Here is a 26,409-nt window from a genome sequence, read left to right on the forward strand (position 1 = left end):
GTATGATTGAATATTTCTTAACATTGTAAAGTAGGCAAAGTGTGATTTTCAGCATTCTTCTACCCTCAAACTTTTTTCTCTTCCTCCACTCTTTTTAACTGAATTAGCCCAGTGCTTGATTTTTTTTTTTGTTTTCCTTCTGCTCTTGTCCCAGTGACAGCTGGTAGTGAATAGTGGAATGCAGTATTTTCAATATTGTTCCTCACTTCTGGAGATGCTAGTTTGCATTTAAAAAATAAAAAGGTTTTGAGATTCAAGATGTTTGGGAAATGATGAATATTATATTCTCCTTTTGGAAATTTATGGTTTCGCAACAAATCTGACTTAAGCTTACAGTTAAGGAAATTTTAATCAGATAAATTCCTTGTTAATAATGTTGTAGGTAGCTTTGGTATTCTTTTTGTTAGAAATATCTTACTTCAATTAAAACATATAATATTCAAGAAGAAGTGGAACTATCTAATGCCCCAGAATGTTAGAGAGTGATTTCTCTTTGACAAAGAAAAGTTTTGTGACTCCCTTATGCATGTTCTTTAGCAAACTATCTATGGTGCCAAGTCTGGCAATGGTTTTACCTTTGGTTTAATGTCTGTGAAATGATGTGGGAAATGCCCACATTTACTGATATTTTAAAAAAGAAAACAAAGTAAACAGCTTCCTAAGTATTTTCTGGCTGATTGTCATATCTTCTTTTCCAGTGAGGGAAATAGTTGAGCTGACTCTAGTATTTCTGGTGAGGACTGAGAGATGGTCGTTTGGTTGGAGTGAAGTTAGGGAACTTGATGTGAATTTGCGTATCTGTAACCCACATGCTGTTTTAACTTCTATTATCTCCTTATCTTGCAGTGTCTTGAGGTACAAAAGAACCCCCACCCCTCACTCCGGAAACTCTTTAAGGTTACAAACCATTGGAAAGCCTTCCTAAATTGCTTAGGAAAATTAACCAGTTTATGCACAGGTTAGGATGCCTTAATAAAGAAATTATATGTATATAGACACCTTATTTCTTTTTCTAATGTTTGCCTATATAACTACCCTCATTATGGGCTCTGCTGAATCAAAAAAACAGACAGGAAGAAGCCTATAATTAGCTTGGAAACAAAAGGAAGCCTAAGACAATTTATCACTTAATCAGGCCTATCAAACATCTATTTGATGTCCTAAAAAGTCCTAATGAAAATAACAATCATCAGCTAACTGATGACGAATCAAATTCTAATCCTGAAGAATCCATTAATCTGCTGGTAATTGATGGATTTTAGTGTAGACATTCAAATATGCTCCAGCACTGAGACCATCTCGTTTGGAATAAAATTTAAGGCCAGAAGTGTCTCCCTACTTGAAAGAAGGCAACTTCTGTTTCCTCATCTGCAACAAAGTAGAATAAATAATGTATGGGCCTATTGTGAGGAGCTTGATTTTCCTGACTTTGAAAAAAGCCTGAGAAAATAAAGTAAGTTCTTATGGGGCGTGATTCATTGAATCATCTCCAAGATCCATCTACAAAAGGCATTGTTCCTTTGCATGTGGACTGTGATATTTATTAGGTCAGCTTCTCCAGTATTAGATGACTGTACTCCAGAGGTCTGTAAGACAGTTTTGGAAGGTTTTCTTATTTATTTATTTTTTTTCAGTATCTCTAAGAACTTTTAAAATAACTTGCTGCTTTGGGAGACCAAACTGACCTAAATTCAAACTGGAGACAATAGAACAATAAGATTATTGTTTTGCTTCTTATGGTTACTGAATGAGCAAAGGCCTGATAAAAGGGGAAACCGAACAGCAGAGGGAGTCCGTTTAGACAAATGGGTCTCTGAGGCCCCTGCCACTGAATGTAGGTCTTTTTTATCTCCTGGAGTTCCTAGAATATATAGGGAAGTCCCAAATATCTGAATACTCCTGGGTTATTAATCTGGGGGTTTAAGAATGGCCTCAGTACTGTCTTTTGCTTGTTCAGATGTTTTTTTTTCCTCATTCGCCAACCAAAAGGGGCAGGTTAAGGCCCCCAAATGCTCTTTCATTTCCTCTTCTCAAATACTTCATTTCCTAATTCTTACTTAGGACATAGGTTAAGCATTTAATAAAAGGGAAGATCTTCATTCTCCAAATTGTCGTACTAAACTGCTGGAAGTGTCTCCATTCAGATAATCAATCTTCCAAGGAGGGTTAATGGGGCTGCTGGAGGTATGGGAGTGGGTGTGGTTGACTGAAGTGTGAGGTGACCTTGGTTTTACCCTATCGTTCCACCTTACACCTTTGCTTCTCCCTCTCCTCTTCTTTTAATGTGTATCTTATGGAGTGCTTTTGCTGTGCAACCACCAACCTCCCCACCCACCCCACCTTCCTTCGCTTTCCTACTGTCATCTTATTCTTAAGGCACCTTGTTTTTAACCTCTTTCAATCTATTGTCGATCTTCCTAAAGCAATGTTTAGGAATTAGCAATGAAGTATGTCTCTCTTTCAAAGTTCCTTCATGAACTGTTTTGTGGTCGTGGAATCTAAATCTTGAGCTTGGCATTGCAGAGCCTGAAACCTCTGTGTCTAACCTCCCTCTCAGACCTAGCACCCACTAAATTTAACTATTCACCCTTCTGTGAATTCACCTTACACTTTTTCTCAACCACATCTAAGCTCATTATTTTTCTTGCACACTTACCACCTCCAGCTGGGGATACCCTCTTTTCCTTGAATTTCCCTATCAAACTTACACAGTTTTAAAAAGCTCAAACTTCTCCATAAAACCCTTCTGGGGCATCACAGCCAGTACTCAGTCACCAATTTCACTCTTTTCTAAACTATATATTTTTATTATGCAAATGTAACTTAACTATTATTATTATTTGCGTGGGCAGGCACTGGAAATTGCATCCGGGTCTCTGGCATGACAGGCAAGAGTTCTGCCACTGAGCCACTGTTGCACCGTCCATAACTGAACTATACATATGTTCAGCAGATATTTTGAATGACTACTACTAATTAGAATATTCATTTTAAGTACACTTCTGTTATCGCTCATCTTATTAAAACAATTCAGTGCCTTCAAGATGAACTTCAAACACCTTAATGTAACTTAAGAGCCCTTTTATGATTTGGTCTCTGTATATTTCTCAAGCCTTATCATTTATCACTTCAGTGTTAATGAACTGACTACCTGTGTACAGTTCCTGGTTCTCTGTACACAGCTACTTATGCTTCCGGGATCAGTTTAGACAACAATTCCGAGAAGCCATTTTTAGTCTGCCCAAGAGTTTAGTAGGAACCCTTTCTGTGTGAGCACATTCATTGGTGCTTAGGCAATCATAAAATTATATATTACGATTATTTTCTAACATATAAATAATTTTAGATGAATTATAATTTCCTGTTTACAATGCTGTACCCTCTTCTCCTCTATCAGATTTATTTTATTTTTTTGTTTGTTCTGTATTTTGTTTTTTTCTTTTTTTTTTCCCCATTAGATTTTAAAGAAATTGAAGAGCTCTGCCTGACTTATCTTTCTAGGAGCTAGTGTAGTGCCTAATACATAACATGTATTCATTAGATTTTTTAAATAAATGAGTGAAGATCATTTAAGATGAGTAAGATAATTTGGGACCTCACATGACTTCTAACATGCAAAATAGGATATTGTAAGTCTAATTAAACAATTACAACTAAAAGTGGAATGGGATCAGACTATGTTTTCAGAAAATGAATCTGGCTTCGGAATGTGGAATGTGTTGGAGAGGACTGAGACTGTAAGAGGGAGCTTCAGTGCTCCTTGAACCTGGAGATGGTCAGAGGGGAGCTTTCAGGCCTCTGCTTTCAGAGACTTCTGGGAGAGCAGGCACGGATAAAGATGTGGTAGATACTCCAGAGATAAATACCATCTACTTCAATCTTTTTCCTGTAGACGGCCTTTAACTATCATTAGATCTGTTCTCTTATTAATTTCTGGTCCCATAGTGACACAGGGGTGAGGCAGCGGGGTAACACTTGGCATTCCAGTGAATAGCTAGGCGGAAGATGTGTAGCAAACAAAAAACTGGTATGTAGCTACGTATGTGGTCATCGCCTCCAGGCGATACATTGTATGCAGGGTTGCGTGCATTGTTTGCTGTCTTCTGTTGTAGTTTTTCTTGGCATGGGGTACAGTGGGATTGGATGAAGGAGGTTCTAGGGAGCATGGGTGGTGGGCAGCGAAGTTAAAGAGCATGTGCTCCTTTTTCTTTCTGCCTGTATGTGCTGAGAAATGGTGGGATAAATCTGCTAGGAATGCCTTCCAACCTGCTTGGTCAGATGAGAAGCTGGGAGGGTGGGACGTAAGGCTGAGGTCATGCTTGGGGCACTTGCCATGGATCCTGTGAGACAATGGACCCATTCTGATCTGATCTATCACCCTCACTTGAGGGGATCCTGTGCACTTTTCATGTGATCACTGTTTCAAAGAAGTTTTAGGAAAATGAGGGTGGGGCATTCATAGTTCATTTGATTTCGCTATCTAGAACTTAATTTGCTTAGATGTCAGGTGTGGTTTTTGATCATACCTTATTTTATGATTTTATGGTTTTGGATGCATATGTGAAAATGCTCTTCAATCTTTCCATATCTAATACCCAAACCTGCATCTTTTTTTAAAAGTACATACATAATGTAAATAGATATAGTTAGGATATATAGTTCTTTTACTATGTGATAATAAAATCTTTTAATCACTTTATTATCACATTTCATACTCCTCAAAATCCTAAAGATATTTTGGCTGACATGAGGAGAATGTGGCCCAGGGAGGTTAAGTAACTCTACTCATGCCATGCTGTGAGTGGTTGGTTGAACCCCTAGAAAATCTTAGACACTAATCTGTAGTGCCTTTTTGAATTATAGTCTAGAAAAACCTTACTTTCTCTAGCCAGGGCAACCATTAGCACAGATTTTGCACTATGGGTAGAAGTTATTAATCATTCATTTACCTAGCTCTGTTGCTTATTTATTTAAAGGGAGCAGGGCTAAGGCTCCAGAGGCTGCAATGATACTGACTGGTCCCTGTTCCCAGGAAGCTTATATCTAATTAGGAAATAAAGTGATAACTTGTGAAAAATAAGTATACGAGGCAAAACTGTGGTAGTTAAGTAACCACTGAAGTTAAAAGTATAAGAAATATCACACGGCTGTATATAATTACTTACCCAGTGGATACTCTAGTTATCATGTGCTATAGTTTAGAAGGGCATAGGATCCTTTTGGGCTAGAAATGCCTTAAGGAGGAGTTACAGCTCAGCCATTCTCCTTGTGGATACTTTTGCTTATCTGATTTGGTTTTTAAAATATTTACTTATTGAACATCTGTTCGTACCAAATGTGCTATTGATCACCAGATGGATTTTCCTGTGTGTTACATGAATCCTGTATTATAAAATGAAGTTGTTTAAAATTCTTTTTTTTTTTTAGAATGAATTTTTCTCAGAGAAAATATTTTAAGCAACAGTAATCTTCCTAATTCTGATTTTCAAAAGTTGTGTTGGGGAAAAAAACATTTTAACCAACTTGTGCTTTCTTCTCTGGAAAGACTTGGGGAATGAGAGAAACACCTCTGTCCAAAGTTAAAACTTTCAGTCCAGTTCTCACTTTCGATTTGGAGGATTCTGTCAATGAATTCAGTCTCTCTCTTTGCACTTTAGAAGGTGCAAATTCTTCATGATAAATGCCTGGGAAGCAACTTTATTCCTGACTACACAACACTGGAGGAAAAGGGTGCATAGGCACAGAGGAAGGAGTTGAAGCAATGACTGAAGAGTAGTAGATGAGCAGAGAAGGTGAACAGAATTACTAACTAGCATTAGAAAACAGTAGGCTTGTTAACACAATTACCAGGAGGGGAGAGGTAAACTTCTTTCCTTGATTGGAGTAGACCTTTAGTCTTCTCTAAAGATGTTCAAAATAGAGGAGTGAGATGATTTGCAGCTTTTGTGCTTGCCATGATTCACACCACATTCCAATTTCCTGATTATATCCATTTTGGAAATATTGGGGGTGGGGGGTGGGGACTTAGTTTCCCCATCATAAAAATCCATCCCTTTTGGTAGATATTGGGCAATTGATGCTTAAGGAGTACAGGATGTTTAATAAGGTTGATTGTAAAGGTTCAGAAAGGGATAGCAGAATACTGTTTTGCGATAACAGAGTGTTCTAAGTGTAATTAACACAGCTGAAAGTGAGTATGGCTGAAAGAGGAAGATTAGGGTTATGTAAGTCACTAGAAGGAAAGCTGGAGGATACAAGCTAGGACAGTATAACTTAGTCCTAGAGTAGACGGATGACAGTTAATTGTATAAGAAAGTTTTTACATGAACTAGAACGAATGTATGTAACTATTACTAGGTGTTAATAATGCGGTGAAATATGTGAGAAATACAATTAATGCGAACTAAGGTCTATATTAACAGTAATATTGTAACTTTCTTTCAGTAATTATAACTAATGCTAAATGTCAGTAATAGGGGGATAACAGGGAGGGGCATAGGATTTTTTTTCCTTATTTTTGGAAGAAATGGGAACATTCTCATATAGATTGTGATGGTCAAGACATAACTATATGATTACTGATTGTACACTTAGGATGGATTGTATGGTGTATGAATAAAACTGTTTAAAAATTTTGGAAAAAGTGGCAAAATCTAAAATACGCCTAAATAATATATGATGCAACATAGTCATATATCAAAATGCATGATAAAACTTTTCAGAGGAAAGCTGATTTCACGTTCAAATGTAAAAGAAAAAAAAAGTCCATGTCCAGGACATGGATCAGGAAGAACCCAAGATTCAGGAAGGACCAAGATAGAACCTTCAAAAAATAAAGTGAATATATGATCCTTGAAAAACAAACAAATCATTGCTTTTGAATTCTGACTGTTGTTTATGGTGTTTGCTTTAAATTTGATATGTTTTGAGTCCTCTATGTTATCCATTTCTTTTGGTGGTGGTGGTAGTGTGTATGTGTATGTGTGTGTGTATGTGTGTGTGTGTGTGTGTGTGTGTGTGTGAGAGAGGACAAAAGGAATATAAATAGGAAGGGAAATAAGGCCTGACGTTGAGAAGGATCGATATTCTTCAGGGAAAAGAAAATGAAATGCCTAATGAAGGCAGCTTAATAAAGTTGATAATAAAAGTTTCTGAGTTGCTATATTCAGAATGGCATTTCCTCTAGGGATTTACACATTACTAAGTGAAAACAGTTAATATCACCATCATTTACAATGCAACTTATTAAAAAAATACTACTAAACCTTAGACAATATAAGAAACTATGTAGTTTTCAGAGATTTTTCCCATTTTCAACTTGAAAAAACAGTAGCTTCTTTTTATAATTGAAACTGATTTCTTCTCAGACTATTCCCAGTTGTCTGTTTCAGGAGCCAAATAGGTTTGCTAGGTCTTGAGATTTATTTTATAAAGAATTGAAACTATCGTTGAATTACCTTTGCAGTGGCTGCGTTTGGGAGCATAGAAATCCTTCAGAATGGCGCCTTGTTTAATTTGGTTTCTATCTCGTTCCAGAAATCCTCTGTTATTTTTCTTGGCCTGAGGTTTAAGAAGAACAAAAACAAAAATCTGTGAAAAGTGGCATTATCCCTTCCAAGTCCAAATATTTAACACTTTGACTTCTTTATAACTAATCGAATAGAGGAAAAAAAAGATCAATTGAACCTGTAAGGTTTTGTTTTATGAACATAGTGTAAAAATAATTCAGAGCTGTAATCAGTTCATCTGGTGAACTTCTTAGATCTCTAACCATGTTAAAGAATTCAACATGATGGTTAATATTTGGGCTTTGAGTCAGACAGACCTGGGCTGAAATTATAATTCTGTTCCTTTTTAGCTGGGGAGTCACAGGCAAGTGACTAACCTCTGTAATCTTTAGTTTTCATTTCTGCAAATTGAAATGATGGATCTCAATCAGAGGATGGTTCTTCATCATTGTGCTGGTTGAGCAGATGTTGCATTGGTGGGGCTGCTGTGTTATGAATATTCCGTGGCCTTTTTATTCAATAACTAGATTTTCAGAATTCCTGTTCCACTTTGTCACTTCCCTTTCACTTCTCAGCCCATTGTGGTTTGGCTTCTGTCCCCATCACTTCCGTGAAATTACTCTACACAAGGTCACCCAGAAAATTCTTATTACTAAATATAATGGGTGCTTCCCAGGCCTTACCTCTGTTAGTTTGATGGTGTGGAACATACCCTCCTTGAAACTCATCTTTTCCTTGGTTCCTCTGCCTCATTTTTCCTACCTCTCTGGCTTTTTCTTTTCAATTTGATTTGCTCATCCTTTAAATATTAGTCTCCCTCAAGGTCCTGTCTTGAGCCCTCTTTCTTCTGATTTTTCTCACTCTCTTTGTACAACCTCAATTGCTTCTACAGCTTCAGTTACCATCTGTGTGTGGATGTTTTCTAATAGGTGAGCTTGGTTCAGATTTCTCTCCTGAGGGTCAGCCTTGCATGCCCAGTTATGGATGTGTGTCCAGTACACATCACCTCCCTCTCCCAACTCCACATGCCTACACCTGTCCCAAACGGAGATCTTCCTTTATCCTCTTTCCCCATCAAAGCCTTCTCGTAGTCCTGTTTTGCCAGTCTCAGCGACTGGCATCACTTTCTGTTTGGTTGACTAAACTGACAAACTAGATGCTGTTCTTGACTCCTCTATTTCCCACATCAAGTGCGTCACTAAGTCCTGGCGCAGTAATTTCCCACTATCTTTTAATCTTTCTAAACTTGGGTGTCCCCCTTTGTGTAATAGAAATAACCTTACCACCCTCATGCGATTGTTGTGGAGATTAAAACAGGTACTGTATCCATTCAGGCTTGTGCCTGGCATGCAGAATGTGCTCAGTAAATACCCCTTATGTTGCCAGTCTTGCCCCATACCCCTTTCCACCCTCTGCACCTCTGCCAGAGTTATTGTTTCTCATAAGCTGATCATGTCGCCATCCCCAAATGGCTTCTCATAACTGTTACAATAAAGTCTAAACTCCTCAGCTTGCATTTAAGCCCTGTAGGATCTGCCCCCCCCCCGCAACCTTTTATTTCTATATTTTCCTTCAAATCTCACCTCAGATGTCACTTTTTCCAGGAGGCCTTTGACAATCCCATTCCCTCAGTCAGGGTTAATTACCCTGTCTTCTTCACTTTCATGGCTATCCCACCATAGGACTTAGCATGCCATGCTTTCATTTATCATATTTTTATCTAAATCCTGCAATTGTCGGTAAGATCTGTGAGGTTAGGGAGTGAATTTCTCTCTTTCAGGTTCTCTAGTCCTGTAACTAGCCTACTATCTAGTTTATAGTAGATATTTAGGAAATATTTGTTGAAAGAATGAATGCTTGATAAATGACTTCGACCTTTATAGCAATTAATGCTATACAACTTTCCGATTTAGTTCAGTCAACCTACTTGCCATGTGTAATCTGAATATAAGGAAATAAAATTTGCAGTCCTTCTAATTTATGAATTTCTGAGCATAGTTTCCTATGGATTTCACCTTGGATTTTCTCCCAAGCCCATAGCTGTATTTTTATTTTTTTTTAGCTCAACTTGGAAACATTGGTGTCATTATTGTCTTATTTGTAGTGTCAGAAAAACTTGTCAGACATTATATGCTCGTTTCTAATCTTTCATTAAAGAAAGATTTCTTCAATCCATCAAATTAGAGATAGTATTTAGTTTAAGTGCCTCACATGCCCAAAATCTTGTTAAATATGAGGTAGATGTAAATAGGAATAAGTTCATCCTCTTTAGAAGTTTATGGCCTCATTAAAAGAGTGATCATCAGTTTTCACAAACAGAAAATAATACACGGAAATACTCAGTAAGCTCTAAACATATAAATACTATGGACATTGGTGCCTCGAGAGGAAGAGGTGAACATAGTGCTATGAGCAAGTGGGACCTTTTAATGATAGGAGTTGGATAGATTGAGAGGCTGTGTATCAAAATTCTGTGGAAAGATTGGTTGGAGACAGATAATCCCTGTTTTAAGTGGTAGGAGTTTATTCTCTTGACAGAAACATGTCCCCCCCCCCCCCCGCCCTTTTTTTTTTGGAGTGCATGGGCGGGCTCTCGAACCTGGGTCTCCCACATGGCAGAGGAGAATTCTACCACTGAACTACCCTTGTGTACATAAGGCATGCACTTTTGAAAATTTATTGTTTGTTGGTTTTGTGGTGGGGATTTTGGGTAGAAGAGTAACACCCTGATGGTGATGCTTCCTTAAGAACAACTTGTGGGGTTTGAGGATAAACACAATAAGATAAGAGGTTCCTGTTGCTCAGTTAAGTGGTATAGGGGCCTTGACTGTGTGTAATTCTCATATGCTAAATTCTCAAATGGTGTGGTCTTAGGACTCTTTGTCCTAAATTATTGAGGACACCAAAGAGCCTAAGTGCAGCAAATGGGGAAGACCTAAGGGACCGTCTTGCTAGGGGAGGTTAAAGGGTTGCCTAGAGGGTGGGCCACGGTGGCTCAGCAGGCAAGCCTGCCTGCCATGCCAGAGGACCCAGGTTTGATTCCCGGTGCCAGTCCATGTAAAAAAAAAAAGGTCGCCTGGAGGCAGGGCAGGGCTGGGAAGTCAGGAATATGAACCCAGTGTCTGTGTTCTGACACAGTACCAGGTTTCTATGGTGAGGGGGCTTTGAGAAACTGAATATAGACTGGGGCAGGCGTGGGAAACTTGTTAACGGTTATGGGAAAGTCAGCAAACTTTTTGTCTTCTAAAATGCATATTGTAGTTTTGAAATTTTCTTTTTCTTTTCTCTTTCTGGTTAGTAAAACCTTAACAAACTTCTAGCTGCTCTTAGTTGTGCTGAGGGGTGGCACCTAGAAAAAGAGACTGAAAAAAAAGAAAACCATAATTAAATTTTAGTTTTCTAATTGAAGCAGAAATGTATGAACATTGTCTAAAACTTTGGCAGCTATTGAGAGGTGGAAGGGAATACATAAAAATCACGTAATTTCACTACCGTAACTCTCCAGTAATACCTAACCTTATAAACAGCAGTGGTGTCACTTTGTCCATATTGTTTTAAAATAATCTTTTTTCCCTTAAAAATAGATCATAAAGGGTGGTGTGAAGGTAGCTCAATGGCAGAATTCTCTAATTCTCACCTGCCATGCCAGAGACCTGGGTTCGATTCCTGGAGCCTGCCCATGCAAAAAAAAAAAAAAAAAAAAGGCGGCACACAAAAAAATAGATCATAAAACAAGGCATCTGTCCTTTAAATAATATATCTGGGAAAAGAGGCTTCTTTCTCTTGAGGAAGAGCTTTGAGAATGAATGTGTGAGAGTGTGCTAATGGGGGGGGATCCTTAGCTGCAGGAGGGTGGGAATGTATTAGCATCATAGTGACTGCACTAAGAAGCCTAAGAAAACCTGTAGGAAAGATGAATCTTGGGGAAATGCAGTTGGAATTAGTTGACTAGCCAACTTCAGCCTAGAGATTGTCTTTCTAGAGTATTCCTTTCCTCAAACCTTAGGAAATTTTGCTTTAGAACAGTGATTACACTTTGATGAGAAACTGAAGAGGAGAAAAACTTCAATATGAGATTCGTGGAGGATGATCCTCTCCATAGGGAGAATACCACCATACCTAGCAGTGACTTTATTGGGAATGTGAACTATTCAACATCCCTCAGAATCACAGTCCATGCAAAACAGAATCTGTTTTGCAGAGCTGGTGCTCTGGAGCAAACTTTTTTTTTTTTTTTTTTGGTGCATGGCCCGAGAATTGAACCCAGGTTTCCTGCATGTAAGGTGAGCATCCATCCATTGATCCAACCACCCGTGCACCTTTTCTTTCTTATTTCAATGTTTTTATCTAAAAATTTTTAGACAAATTTCAGCTCCATCAGCTAGAAGTAAAAACCTAAAATTGTGGAATTGTAACCCATTTCTACAACTAATTGTGCTGTGCTTTGAAATTTATAGCTTTTTTGTGTGTATGTTATTTTTCACAAAAAGAGAAGGAAAAAAAGTCGATTGTGATGATGAAAAAATATTTAAGCCCTCTAGCTTCCTATATTCTGGAGCAGCTAGAAGGAAAAATATGCCCATGACAAACTCTGGGATCTGTCCTGTAACTATTTGTTGAAGAGTGCTTTGAAAACTAGAGCTTTTTTATTTCTTTGCATTGTATATATATTATGCTATATAATAAAAAGAGTTAAAAATAATTAAAAAAAAATCCAGAGATCAGCTTGATATTTACGTTGGTATAAGTGACCTTTTGTTTTCCCCTAGATTTCCAAGTAATTCTCAATTTGTGCTTGTAGCCCATATTTTCCCTGTATCATATTTTGAAAAATATATCTGAGTACATTTTCATTCGATACCTTTAGTTATATTTTAACATGGTAATTGTAGTTTAAATTATATTAGACACACTTTGGTGATTTACAAAGCTATCATTTGATTTTTAGTCTTTAAAATTTTTTAACTGTGTTCTCCTCAGGATCTTTAAGCTGCTTTTTCAAGTGCTTAAATGTTTATATTTTTCTTTTTTCTTCAAATAATTTCTTTTTTTATTTCATTTTCTCTGCTATTTATTACCTGAGCTTAGTTAGTCTTTTTAAACTCTTTTATCACTTCATGCATATTGTTTGAATTATTTTCATGATAGTAGTATATTTTATTATTTTTTTATTTTAAGGAATATACTTTTCATAATTTTTGAAGGTAGAGTATAAAATTTTTATTGTATATTTGCTATGTTTTCCTGCCATGCTTTTTTCTTCCTTTATATATATATATATATATATATATATATATATATATATATATATATCCTCTCTATTTTACTGTATGATGTTGGCTAAATAGAAATAGTTTATATTTTAAAGAAATGCATTTCTATTTCTAGCTATTGAAGTCTTTTTTTAAAAATTCAGTTCCATTATTTAGGACATTTTGATAACATTAATAACATTTATATATCCTCTTTCCTTTGAAGCATAATCCTTTTTTCCAAATTTAAAGGACCTCTGTATTTACATCAGAATAGCTTAAATATGAGTAATAGACTAGTATGTCTTTTGAACTGGATGGCATTTCATTAATGGGTACAGGATCAAATGATCCTATTGTTTTGTATTGTTTAATGGTTGCATACACAGTCAAGTTGGGAAAATAGCAGCTCATGTATTGAGAAAAGGAAGAAGAAAAGGAGAAAGTTTAAGAAGTAGAACACCATATTCATTGCAAAAGAAATTAAGGCAAATGGACATTAAAGGGTCAATGAGGGTTATTTTATATCATCAGAAGAGACAATTCAATTCACTATTAAGTTGTATAGCAATCATGAATCTATGTATTAAAAAATGTAGCATCAGAATGTCAACAGCAAACCATATTAGGGGGAAAAAAGGAGAAACTGAGCAAATTTTTTTTATTGGTTAGTACATCAGCATTTATAAAATATTTAGCCAAAATGATATAGCTGATTTTAATAGTATAATGACAAAGAAGGTTGAATAAGGTTAAAATACCACATTTTAAGAGAGAATGCCTTCTTTTAAGCTCCCACATGATAATCATCATTTTCTTGGTTAATGAAGAACAGTTTAATACATGCCAGAAAGGTATAAACTATACTACCTAATTTTCTGACCATAATTAAAACACAAATAATCAAAACTGACCGAAGATTTGAAAAAAATAAATTACTCTACTTAAGAAATTCCTTTATCAAAGAAGAAAGACAAAAGTTAAAAAATTTAATCCTCCTCCCCCACAAGTTCTGGATGTAGCTTTCATTCAAAAGCTTTGAAAGTGTATTTTCAATAATTACTCTATTTATCAATCAGGACTCTGATTTATAAGTGAAAGAAGATCAACTTTAACTGTTTAAGCAAACTTTAGGTATGACTGTATTCAGGAAATTCCTGATGGTATTAGATATGTTGTCTTTCTCCACTTCTTAGCTTCCTTTCGCATGATGGAAAAAATGGCTTGAAATATTCCCAGACTCATGATCTACCAGTTTAGCAATGCTAGTGGAAAAAGATTTCTTCAGTAGATCTATTACAGAGTGGACAGGCATGGGTCATATGTTCCTTAGTCAGTTCTGCCTAAATCACATGGAATCAGTTTCCTATGGCAGTTAGGCAGTCTGATATTGGAAGAGGAGAAAGGATCCCAGGCAGTCCAACTAGAGCTATTCAGTACATCTTAACGGCCTAGATTATTTCTTAGTTTTGAGTTTAATTCACTCTGTCTCTTTCTTTGGCTCCATTTCCTGCTTTGCATAAATTATATATGTACACCCAAAGCTTTTACTCTCCTTTCTGTACTCTCTTCTGATGATCTCCCTTTCAGCTATTTTCTGTTATCTCTTTGCAAAAGAGAGCCACATCCTCATATCCGGCATCTTCCTTTTCAGAGAAAGGTCACTGATCATTTCCATCTGGGTATCCCAGATGCAACTTAAAATGTCCCAATCCAGACATGCCACCTTTTCTGCCCCCAATGTATTTTTTCTTTTTTGACTCCCTAATCACATCAGTAACAACCTCCTTTTTCTACTTTGCCACAATTCATCCTTAAGATAGTTTTTGGTTATTTCCACCTGTCATTTCTCCCTTATATGAACTGTCATAGTCCTTTATCATTTGTCTCTTGTGAATTTTTCGCCTTCTTTCCCATTTCATAGATATTGGTGTATATGATTTATTTCTGCCACAATTATTTAGGTTTCTTGTCAGAATGTACTATGGCTTAATTACCTTTGTACTATTTCTTGGTTGTCATCTTCCAACCTCTCATGCATTCCTTTCGCCCATCAGAATTATATTCATACTTGCATGTTCAATGAATACTTGTTGAATGATGGTGAGAATATATGCAATGCATAGCATAATTATATGGTTATTATACTGGATATCCAAGCTGTGTAATTTCAAATCTTGCCACAGGTCTTGGCATTTACTATAAGCAGATTTCAACTGTGTAAAACTTGCATAATGGCTCAACCTTGTCCCTCCTTCATCCCACATCAACACTCAGAATTTACACAGAGACAAGCTGAAAAAGAAACAGGGACACTTCTGACTAGTCAGAGCTGGTGAGGAAGAAGGAGTAGGGAAATCGGCAGAAAAAATGCATGGAACTATTAACTAAAATGATTTTGAGTAAAATTGAGTATAATTTGGGGTCTTGTTTAGAATATGCATCTAAACTCTTTTACCTCTTATTTCACTTTGGTGTTTGATGTCTCTAGAACCCATTTGAGATTACCTTAATGTGGTGAGATACTAGCAAAACAGAATTTCATTTAAAGTTTAGAAAAAGTCTCGGGGAAAAAAGGCCCCACTGAATATTAAGAGTGATGGCTGGAATTTTGCCTCTGATAATTCAAAGCTCAGAAGGCTGCAGCAGACATCAGGGTGGCATTCTCAAAAATAGTAGTACTGTAAAAAATGGAAAGATGGGAAGAAGACAAGCTATCAGTACATAATTGTGAAGGAAGCGGTGAAAGCGCCGGGGGATTTATTAGGGTACATATTACTCACAGTAGTCACCTGAGAGTTGTTTTCTGAGGAGTCCTGGAGCTCCTACTTTACTTTCATAATTTATTCATTGTTGTTTTTGGAGGTGCCTAAGAGTGTGTTTGAACTTTCTTGGGTAATGTTCAACCGGTTTTGTTGTCATCACCACTGTTCACTAGTCCTTTGTTTGAATGCTTTCATCCTGTTTGTCCCTGCTCTGGGAGACACCACCCTTTCTTGGACATCTGCTTTCTTTTGTTTCAGATTCAACCTTGATAAATCAAAATATAATAAAAATCAAGATGGTCTGAAATCAAAATAAATTACTAGCCAAATTATGCATTCTATTTGCCAGTAGAAAGCTATTTTAAGTAAATCAGGGTTGCCATTAATTCAATTTTGCTTCCCCTGTTAGCGTCCTATTAGTATTCGGTTCTCATTCTCTTATCACAATGCAAAGCCTTGAGTTTTGTCACCTCTCCTGAGGTCTCCCTGGTGATTAAGCAGTTGTCACTGTCATAGTTCTATTATCCTGACCACCTGCACAGTCAAAATTTCTGCACAAATGCTCCCAGATAGTCAAGACTCTAAAGAGATGATATGCATATATATATATATATATATATAATAGATATATAATCTTGCAGTGTTGATTATATATAGTCATCTGTCCGCAGTTTCTTTTTCTGATGAAATCTAGATGGTGGATGGTGTCCCAGTGCTGTCAAATGGGAAATTTGGGCAGTGATTTTCAAACCCTTGAGTGCCATTTACAGTAAGAAATGAATTTTAAGTTCTGATCCACTCTACATTTGTGCGTACATGTGTAATGTGTGATAGAGGCTCAAGTTGACTACACAATACTTACCTTTGTTGTGCGTAGTATGCTCTTCTAGTCTACTTTATCTTGCTTCATTAAAAAATGCTGGCAGTAACTTATTAAACAGATTCCCTGACCCACAGATCCGTCCCAGTCTGAAAAGAACTGCTTAACCATCATCAAGTTTTAGGAAGTCTTAAAATGTTAATTCTGGGAGACCTTTGGAGATTATCTAGGCAGCCTCCCCTTTTCCTCCTATTTTACATTTGGAGGAACATGAAGTCCTAGTAGGTTAAGATTTCCTTGCAGGGAAACAATGCAACTTTGTGTTTGTACTACTACACCTATTCCCGGAATCGTGCAGCAGGCAGTTGAACCACAAACTCTCTGTAATTTTTGAGCCCAGCAATTATGCTCCTGGGTGGTTTTAACTGATGGATAAAACTACACCCACTTCTCTTTCTCTATTAGACTGTAGAGTTATTTTCTCCCCCCATTGGCTTATTATCCTCTATTTTAGACCAAAGGGAAGGCTGTTAACAGGGAATTGAGTTTGGTATCTCCCCTTTTAGGGATGGTGCATACCTATCATTATTATGAACCCAAAGGAGACATTCAAGAAAGGTCTAAATGTGCATTTTCCTTAAGGTAATTGCCATTTTAGCTTTTGACAACTTCATGTATCTTGGTGTATTTTTTTTTTATCTTTCCTTGTAATGGTAACTAATTCTAAGATCTTTGATTTCATTGTTTCTGTTGTAAAGGTAACTGCAGCACCTTGTTGCAAAACAATGTCAACTTTTGAATTCTCAATACCATGCATAGCTAAGGTCTTAGTAGGCTTTAATTATCGACTGAAGTGCACAAAGACACTTTTTAGAATTTTGCAATTAAAGACAGACTCTCATGTTTGAATGAATATTTTTCACATGCTGTAATTCCTGAGATATTTATTGGCAGTGGCAACATATTTAATCTCTCTTATATTCTTCTTAAAAAGTACATATAGAAAAAAGTTACAGTTAAAATGTGCCCAAGAGTAAAAATGATACCATTAAAAAGTGATTTGAGTAAAGAATTTTTTGTAATGAAGATTCTATTACTCATTAATAACTAATGCCTTTCTAAAGAGCACAACACTATTTTAGAAACTTCATATAGTATAGAAAAGCTACCTGCCGTCACTGAACAAATAAGACCTAAGCAAAAAACAGACTGTGCTAAAGACAGATTTCAAAACTATTTTTATGTATTATAATTGTTATTGCTGTGTAGGAAGAGGGATGGATTTCTGAACTGTGAAACTAAGGGAACCAGACGTCTGCTTATCAGAAATGTTATAGAGGACGATTCCTAAAGCCCACACAGAATGTCCGTTAAAACTAAAGAAAAAGTACACACAGAGAGAAGACTAAAAGTGTAGAAAATAGAAGAATTTTAAAAAGTCCTTTGTTTGAATGTTATTGGTCTGCTTTTACTTTTTAAAAAAATCCTCAGACACCCTAAAACTCAATCCTTACCTTTGTGGCTGTTCTAGATAGACAATTGATTAAAAATTTCTTTTTCGAATATGAAAAATTTTATTTTGAAAGTTTTTTAGGAAAACACTTTCTGTTTTAAAGTTACGCTGTATAGTTTTCATTGTAAGAGTTTACATATAAAATTTAAGCTTATTTTATCAAAATGTATTTTTAGCATATGACATAAATCCATGTTTCCATGTTTTGTACCTGCTACCTGCTCTCCTTTTTTTTTTTAATTGTGAAAAATAACATACATACAAAAAAAGCAATAAATTTCAAAGCACACCACAACAATTACAGAACAGATTGCAGAGTTTGGTGTGGGTTACAGTTCTACAATTTTAGGTTTTTCCCTCTAGCTGCTCCAAGACACTGGAGACTAAAAGAAATAGCAGTCCAATGACTCAGCAGTCATACTCATTTGTTAAATCCTATCTTCTCTGTTATAACTCCTCCTTCTTTGATCTTTCAAGAATGCTTTTTGCTATTTTCTGGTTTCTGGGTTTGAAGAGGTTTGGATCGTTTTACAGTTTTTGGGGCCCTATACACTTCTGTAGTGAACTTTTGTTTAAAGAGTTAGTGGTGTCTGTATAGATAAAATGTTCTGTGCCTATAGCATCTTGCTTTCATGCTTTTGTTGTATTAACACATATGTGTTTACTTTGTTTATTCTATTTCAGTGTTTATCTGCTGAAGAGATCTTTTCCCTTCATGGCTTTTCAAATTCTACCCTGATACCCAGCTCTAACTTCTCTGTCATCTGTCCAGCAGTCTTACAGCAATTAAACTTTCACCCTTGTGAGGATCGGCCCAAGCACAAAAAAAGACCGAGTCTTTCAGAAGGTATGTTAGAAACTTTTTCTCCCATTTGTTTGAAGTCTATGGGACAGCCTGAAATGAAGTTGACTTGCCTCCCCCCACCTCTTTATTTATTTATTTTTTTCCGTGGGCAGTTACCGGGAATTGAACCCAGGTCCTCAGCATGGCAGCTGAGAACTCTGCCACTAAGCCACTATCATACTGCCCCACCTTTATTGCTTTTAATTAATCTACATTAAATTCCTTGGTGAAATATTTATATTTTGAATGTATTTAAAATAAGAATAATTAGAACTTGTTCAAATTTCATAAGTTATGCTCTTCTATTTGTTGACTCAAAATTATACTTGCTACCACTTAAAAACCTGAATAAAACTCAATTCTTGTGTGTTAACAATATATATTTTATGATATGCATATTGGATTGTTTATTAAATATTTGGTTCATAACTGACAAGCTGACTTCCATTACTTTTCCTTATCATATTATTTTAAAACTTATCAGTTTATCTGTAATTATCAGGGAAGGGGTAATGGAACATGTGTATGCTTCGAGATTAAATCTCAAGGGACTGAACAATTACTGCTTTAATTTTCATATATAGAAGAAAACGCTAACTATTTTAAGTGCCTATAATGTTACTGTGAAAAGTATTGTATTTTTAAGGAATAATCTTCTATAAAGAAATTTAAAAATATAAGGAAATAAGTATATATTTAATGTATAACTCACATGCTTCAACTTGTAAAAGGGTCCTTTCAATAACCAGACAAATGTTTAGGGAGTATATTTGCCAGTTATGTGTAATTTCTTGATCTTCCTAAATTGCTGACTTATCCCCTCTTTAGTTCATATTTTTTCATCCACTTACTGGTTCAATAAATGCTTACTGGACTACTTGCTAAGCACTGTTCTATGTGCTGGGGATTCAGTAATGAGCAAGAAGAAAAACTTCCTGCCTCTTTAGAGCGTACAGTGTGATGAAGAAGAGAGATAATAAGCATTTAAACAAACAAGCAAGTAAATAATCTAATGATGAAGACCATGAAGGAAATATCCATTTTGAGTTAAATTTTTTAACTTGGTGTGAGGTAGTGATCCAGTTTCATGCTTTTGCATGCGGATATCCGAAGACTATAATTACTGACATGGTCAGTTTGAGATGTTGACATTGACTCATAACTGGAGATGTCCAGTGGGCAGCAGCATGGACAAGTTTAGGTTTGTCATCCTAGGGATGGTATTTTCAGCCATGGGTTTGGGCTAGTTCATCTAATGAGAGTATAGAGAGAGAACATAAAAAGATTATAAATGGAAAAGAAAAAGGAGGGGTTGGCAAAGGAAATAGCTATTTAAATAAGTTTTGGATTTCTTTGTGTGTGTGTGACCACTTGGGTCTCTCTTTAAAAGAATAACAGTATTTACACCAATTGAAAATAATAATGATAATAGCCAGCTTTTTAAAAATCTTTTTTTTTAATTAGAGAAGTTGTAGGTTTAAGCCAGCTATTACTTACTATGCCAGCCACTGTTGTAAGTACCTAATATATATTAACTTATTTAATCCTTATGTAACTGTATGAGGTAGGCATTATCATCCCCATTTACAGTCTAGGAAACTGAGGTACATAGAAATTAATGTCACTTGCTCAAGGCTACATAACCCTTAGATATAGAACCAGGCTCAAGTTCAGGCAGTCTTGGTTCAGAATCCATGGTATCTTTCATATTCTTTGTTTGTATATGCAAAGACTAGAAGTACTAAGCACAATTCTGATAAATGTAATTGGAAATTTTGTGAATGATAGTTATTTCAGAGACAATTTTCAGACGACATTTTTGCTAGAGTGTAGACTAAATGAGAAGATGTTGTTACATCTATAGGTCTGTTTAACTTTAACACAGTTTGCACTTCACATGCAAAACCAAATTCAGCAAATGCTGTAAGATACCAACATTTGCTAGTAGTATAACATTGTAAAAACAGATTCCTATGATTTCACCTTCTCGAATCCCAGATCTGTCATTTCCCAGCTATGTTGTACATGTAATGTCACCTGCCTCAGTTTCTTTATCTAAAATGGAACTAATAATAGTATCTTTCACATAAGATTGTTATAGGATTAAATAAATTAATATTTGTAAAGCCTGTAGACATGGTGTGGCACAAAGTTAAGTGCTATGTATGTGTCTGATAAATAAAATATATCTAATAAATACATAATTCTGGGTACAGGAGGTAGGGCTTAAGAAAAAGCAAATCCTGTACTTTGTGAAAGTTGTTTACTGATATGTGAAAGTGTTTATAACCCAAGTTGGCAAATTTACTCTATCTCGGGAACTTGGTAGGACCCAGGAGGTAGGAACAGGAAAGTGGGAAGCAGGAAGTAAGACAATGCAAGGTCATAAAATGGGAAAGTCAATAATGCTACATCACAAAACCAGAAAGGAATGAATTGTTTGAACAGAGGACTTGGGCAGAGAGAAATGCCTCTTAGGACACATTGTTATCTTTGAAATTGAAATGGGTCTGATGAGTAGATGGGATTAGGTGGGAGAAGAGATGGAGAGGTTTCTGCAGAGTAAGGGAAACTAGTAGAGTATTTGTTTTTCCAAGTAAGGTGTTACCTTTCCAATACATTGCCTTTATTTGGTGTGATATATTAATTGTTGTGTTTTAATGAAGTTGTGTGATCTTGCATGATACATTGAATGTCTCTGTGCCTTAGTTACCTCGTCTGTGAAATGGAGGGAGTAGTCGCTTTCTTACAGAATTGTTGGATAGATCAAATGAGCTAATATTTGTGAATGCCTAGAACAGTGCCTGGCATAGAGGGGTCAGAATATGGCTTTATTTTTCTAATTATATATATTTTCTCTGGTTCTTGTGTAAGCCTATTTTCTTCCTTTAAGGAAAAAGTTTTGGAAATAATTATATGCTCTGGATTGTTTATGTAAGAGTTCATGTAATATAGAGTCAATTTTGAGCCCATCTAAGGAATGAAAAGCCAAAATAAATGTGATCCAAAGGAGTCATCATACAAGGATTTTATGAACGCATTTACATTGATATTTCAGTGAGCAGAAATATCAATTTAAAATATCATTTCTCAGAGATCTTGTATTTTGTGATTTTACAGTTGCCTTTCAGATGTTTTATAAAATACTGATGAGTATAATAAACAAGATGACATATTAAATTCTTTGGGTAGATTAACTACATTTAGCAATAATTTAATGGTCCAAAATTGCCTTAGTTTTATTCTTATGAAGTCCCAAATTACTGTTTAGTTCAAATAATAAATAAAGATAATAGCTGGGTAAAAATGGAAGCTTATGTAATATTTAGGCCAGGGGAGTTTGCATGTAAAACTAGAAACATTTCTTCATTGGCGAAATAAGAATAAGAATATTACATAATTCATAGTGTTGTTGAAGAATTAAATGAGTTAAATAGATGAAGTTCTTAGAAGAATCTTAACATACAATGGCCATTCAATAAATGTTATCTATTGTTACCAATATTATTAATTGAAAATTTAGTAAAGCTTTGTGGAGTGTACTTAGAAGCCAGGAGAAAGGTTCTTTTCTGAAACAGATTATTAGAGGGAGTCCTATGTCTCTACGTAGAGGCCCCCCAAAATACTTTTACCAATTCACTTTTTGATACCCCAGTTGAGTGGACTAATAGATTTTTTTCTGAATAATGTCTTAGCAATAAAAGAAGTGAACTATACAGTGTGCCTAGAGTGTGATGATTTATACTGCACCCCCAGGTTGTTCAGATAAATGTGCAAAAGAGCAAGGAAGTTTACAAAGATCAGACAAGCAGACAGATTGGTGTTTTGTGCGTGTGTGTGTATGTGTGTTTTAGATAGAGATCTATACCTTCAAATATTTTATTTATTAATTCATTTAGCAAAGAACGCCTACTGTTTGCTGGGCAGTTTGCTGAGCACTGAGGATAAATGAAACATAGCTTCTATCTTTGGGAGTCTTAACAATCTATATTATATAAACAAACATACAGGCAATGAAATTACTGTAAACCTAACAAATGGTAAGTGACCCATGAACTAAAAAAATAGAGGTATGGAAATACTGACACAAGGGATTATTGCCTGGAGGAGCCAGGAAGGCTTCATAGAGGAGATCTTTGATTTGGCTTGGGGAGTCATGTCTAAGTTCTCAGGCAATGAAGATGGAAAGCTGTTTCCATGCAAAACCACGAGGGCAAAGTAATGCTGTGCTTGGAAAAAACTGGGTCTGGATAAAAGTAATGTTGAGAGGATGGATATAAATTTGGATAGGTTGTGTGGGAGTCAGGTTATGAAGGGTCATTTTGAATAAGGGCATGAGATAATCAGATTTGTGTTTTACTATAAGAAGGCTGGTGGTCATGTCAGCTTGGAGGAGGAAGACCAGACAGGATGCTGTCATCATAAATCAGATGAGGGAATGAGAATTGAAGAGGGCTTGAACTCACTGCAGAGGAAATGAGGATGGAGAAGCTGGGGGGGTGAGAGATATCTGTGAAGCAGGATTGATTGGGTTTGGTTGTGAATTGTCTATGGAAATCAGCTGGCTGAGAATGAGAAATTGAAATTGACCCTGATGTTTTTACTATTTATGGAAATCGAGACTGAATGTAGCTTTCTCAGGGGAAGCTGGAAGTTTAATACTTGTATATAGCTTTTCCTCTGTTTGGAACCCAAAAACAGCTTTGCATTTTAATTTTAATTTTAGATGTTTATATATTTTGCCTACCCAATAAGATTATAAATATTTGTTGAATGAGTAAATGCATATGCATGTAAGCTAGTGATGGGACAGTGGGTTGTTTTGCTAAGAGGCTTGTACATATGCCATGGAGGAAGGTCTGGAATTGAGAACACTAAGTGGAAAGCTGGAGGAGAGTAAGGGATATTGTTTTAAGTGATGGGGTAATAAATGGGAATGAGATGGACTGTATCAGTGGATGACTTTGTGGAGCATGGCCAGGACTTTGGAACTAATAGAAAATTGTCTGGAGAAGATAAAGTCATGATCAGTGTCGAGATGATTCTTGTGGTTACATTATAACATTTATTATCTGTGCTTTTCATTTGGTATTTAGCGTATGCTACTTTGTGTTACTGTGCATGTGGGTGTGCAAGTGTGTGTTCCCCAGCTCCCCAAGCAAAAGATCACAGACTCCTTGTTGGCAAGAGCTATGGATTATTCTACCTTTTAGGCTCGATGAATATTTGCTATGTTTGTTTATTTGTAAATAAAATTGCTTAGCTTAGAATAATGGTATGCAACCTTGTATTCAGGAGGTAAAGTTCAGGATAAAGTGTTTACAGTTTTGTGGATTCCCTTAGGCTTTTTAGAAATTAGATGACCTCTACAAACATAATAAAGCATACGTGGGGTTTGTAGTAACATTGCCTCGGTTTGAAATCCAGCTTCTTCTCCATGTGACATGTGTAGCTTCCTGTGTAGCTTTTTTGAATTTCATATGTTTTGCTTTCCTCCACTGTGTGAAGGAGGTAATGATAGCATGTACCATCCAGGGGTTTGTGAGAATCAAATGAATTAATATGTGTCGGTCATTTTGCACAGAGCCTGGCACATGGCAAACACTCATTAAGCAGTAGTGTATTACTATTAAGCACTACTGATAGTGCTCAGGAGAAAAGCGGCCCAACTCTTAAAGATGGCTTCTGGCCAGTTTAAAGAAATGGCAATGCAGAGTCAGCTTTCTAATCTTTCACCTTGCAATTTGTGCACAACATGTGGGGCCACAGGCAAAGCCACATGTTGCGTAAAAGCAGCGGCCACATTCTATCAGCCTGCACTGCCACAGGCGACTGTCCTGGGTTCGCATGGTGGGTTTCCCCATTTCCTCCTCGAGTCATCCCTATGGCAGTTAGTTACACATGCCATTAACCTTATACTTAAGGTAACATTCCTGCATTACATCCAGTACGTATTGGGCGCCAGGCCCTGGGGGATAGAGAGATGAACGGTGAACCACCTCCTTTTCTCAGCCCCCTACTCTCTCACTTGGGAGTGCTCATTGCGCTGGGACGCGAGGTCGTGGGAGGCCCCGGCTGGGGGCCGAGGTGCTGGCGCTCCCTGAGGAGGTGCAGTCCCCAGTGCCTGCAGACAAGTGATTATGTCAAGTACGTATCAGCAGCTGTGGTCACCTTGAAGCTAACCCACCCCCACCCAGCTCCACCCCATCCTCCTCCCAGCATCCTGTATCTTCTCCCTGAAGCTCCCTCTGGTGCTATATTCCTTTGAAAGGTTGAATTTTTAACTAGGCATTGGCCATAAATGAAATCAGGTGACCAAGTGTGGCTTGGAGCCTCTAGGCCTCAGATTATCACCCTTCTAGATGTTCTCCACATTCCCTTCTAGTTATGAACTGCTTTACTACTACAGTGATGATATAGGACCGATTAAAGCCTGAGCAGTGACGCTATTAATACTTGTTATGCTCTATTTTGCCTCAGGAGAAGATGTTGTTTTAAGGAAGAAATCCATTTCAAGCTTGTAAAGAAGAAATTTGTTTCAAATTTAATGCCAAGTAAGACTTCATTTGCTCTGATAAATTTCTACACTCTTCTCCCTCTGACCCACAGTTTGGGGATATGGATTCTTGTCAGTGACGATTATTAATCTGGCGTCTCTCCTTGGACTGACTTTGACTCCGTTGATAAAGAAACCTTATTTCCCTAAGATTTTGACGTATTTTGTGGGACTGGCTATTGGGACTCTGTTTTCAAATGCTATTTTCCAACTTATTCCGGAGGTAAGGATATTAGCTGTTTGTTTCTGTGAATAACTGTTTCTTTTAAAAGTTTCAGCACTTTGCACATTTGTAGCCTCCATAATTCTCACAGTAATTTATGATCTGGTTTATAGTGTTTTGAGTAAGAGAAAGCTGAATCATGGCAAATATAAAAGCTTGTCCCAAGCTGCAGTGGATGTCAGTGTTGGAGACAAAATTAATATTCTGAAAGGCCAGCCACCAGTACATGCCCAGACGGCCCTGGGACACCTCTGAGGGCTTTAAAACTTCATTCTTTCTTGCATTTGGCATATTTAATTTTTTCTATACACTGTTTCATTATTTTTTTTTAAAGAGTGCAATTTCAAATTTTATAAAGATTTACCACAGAATTCCCTCACAAATCTCCTGCAGCTGTGGAAGACTGGGGGGCAAATTGCAGCATGGTTGACAGGCATTTCTTTCTTTCTGTTTCTTTGTGTTTTGACTGTGGAAAGAAAACCAACTGAGGGCTGATAAACAAACAGCAGGTTCTTTTTTTTCCCTTTGATAAAATGCATTTTTGATTTACATTGACTAAAGTGCACTCTTCAATTGGTCAACAAATAACGTGCATATTTTATTTCAAATCTGTATTGTGGCCATATTAGGAAGAGCAACAGAAGAACGAGTGTAAGTGAAAGGAAAAGAGAGGGAAGTTGAAGAGAAGGGAAAAGAGAAAGTTAATGGGAGAGTGTGATAAAGGGGAACTAGAGAAATACACGTAGACATGGACTGTGTCTCCCCAACCTCATGAACAAGCATAGAGAGAAAAGATCCAAACAGAGAGAAAATGGTATTTCAGGGAGTATCATTCTCATCTCCCAATTGCTGGAAATTTATGAGTAAAGCTTCTTTTCGTTTTCATAGCTATATTCAAAAATGGAGTTGTAACTTCTTGGAGTCATAG

The 26,409-nt window shown here is 36.6% G+C and overlaps 1 protein-coding gene across 3 annotated transcripts in view; it reads left to right on the forward strand.

Moving 5' to 3' along the window:
* The window catches only part of SLC39A8 (solute carrier family 39 member 8), a 74,459-nt gene that overhangs the window by 1,902 nt on the left and 46,148 nt on the right, over nucleotides 1-26,409 (forward strand). For all 3 annotated transcript variants that reach the window (XM_077142679.1, XM_077142677.1, XM_077142678.1), the window contains 2 exons: nucleotides 18,543-18,705; nucleotides 25,312-25,481. In XM_077142679.1, coding sequence (XP_076998794.1) covers nucleotides 18,543-18,705; nucleotides 25,312-25,481 — 333 coding nt within the window. The remainder of the gene's footprint in view (nucleotides 1-18,542; nucleotides 18,706-25,311; nucleotides 25,482-26,409) is intronic.

Source organism: Tamandua tetradactyla, chromosome 24 (assembly GCF_023851605.1).
Source record: "Tamandua tetradactyla isolate mTamTet1 chromosome 24, mTamTet1.pri, whole genome shotgun sequence".
Taxonomy (NCBI): Eukaryota; Metazoa; Chordata; class Mammalia; order Pilosa; family Myrmecophagidae; genus Tamandua; species Tamandua tetradactyla.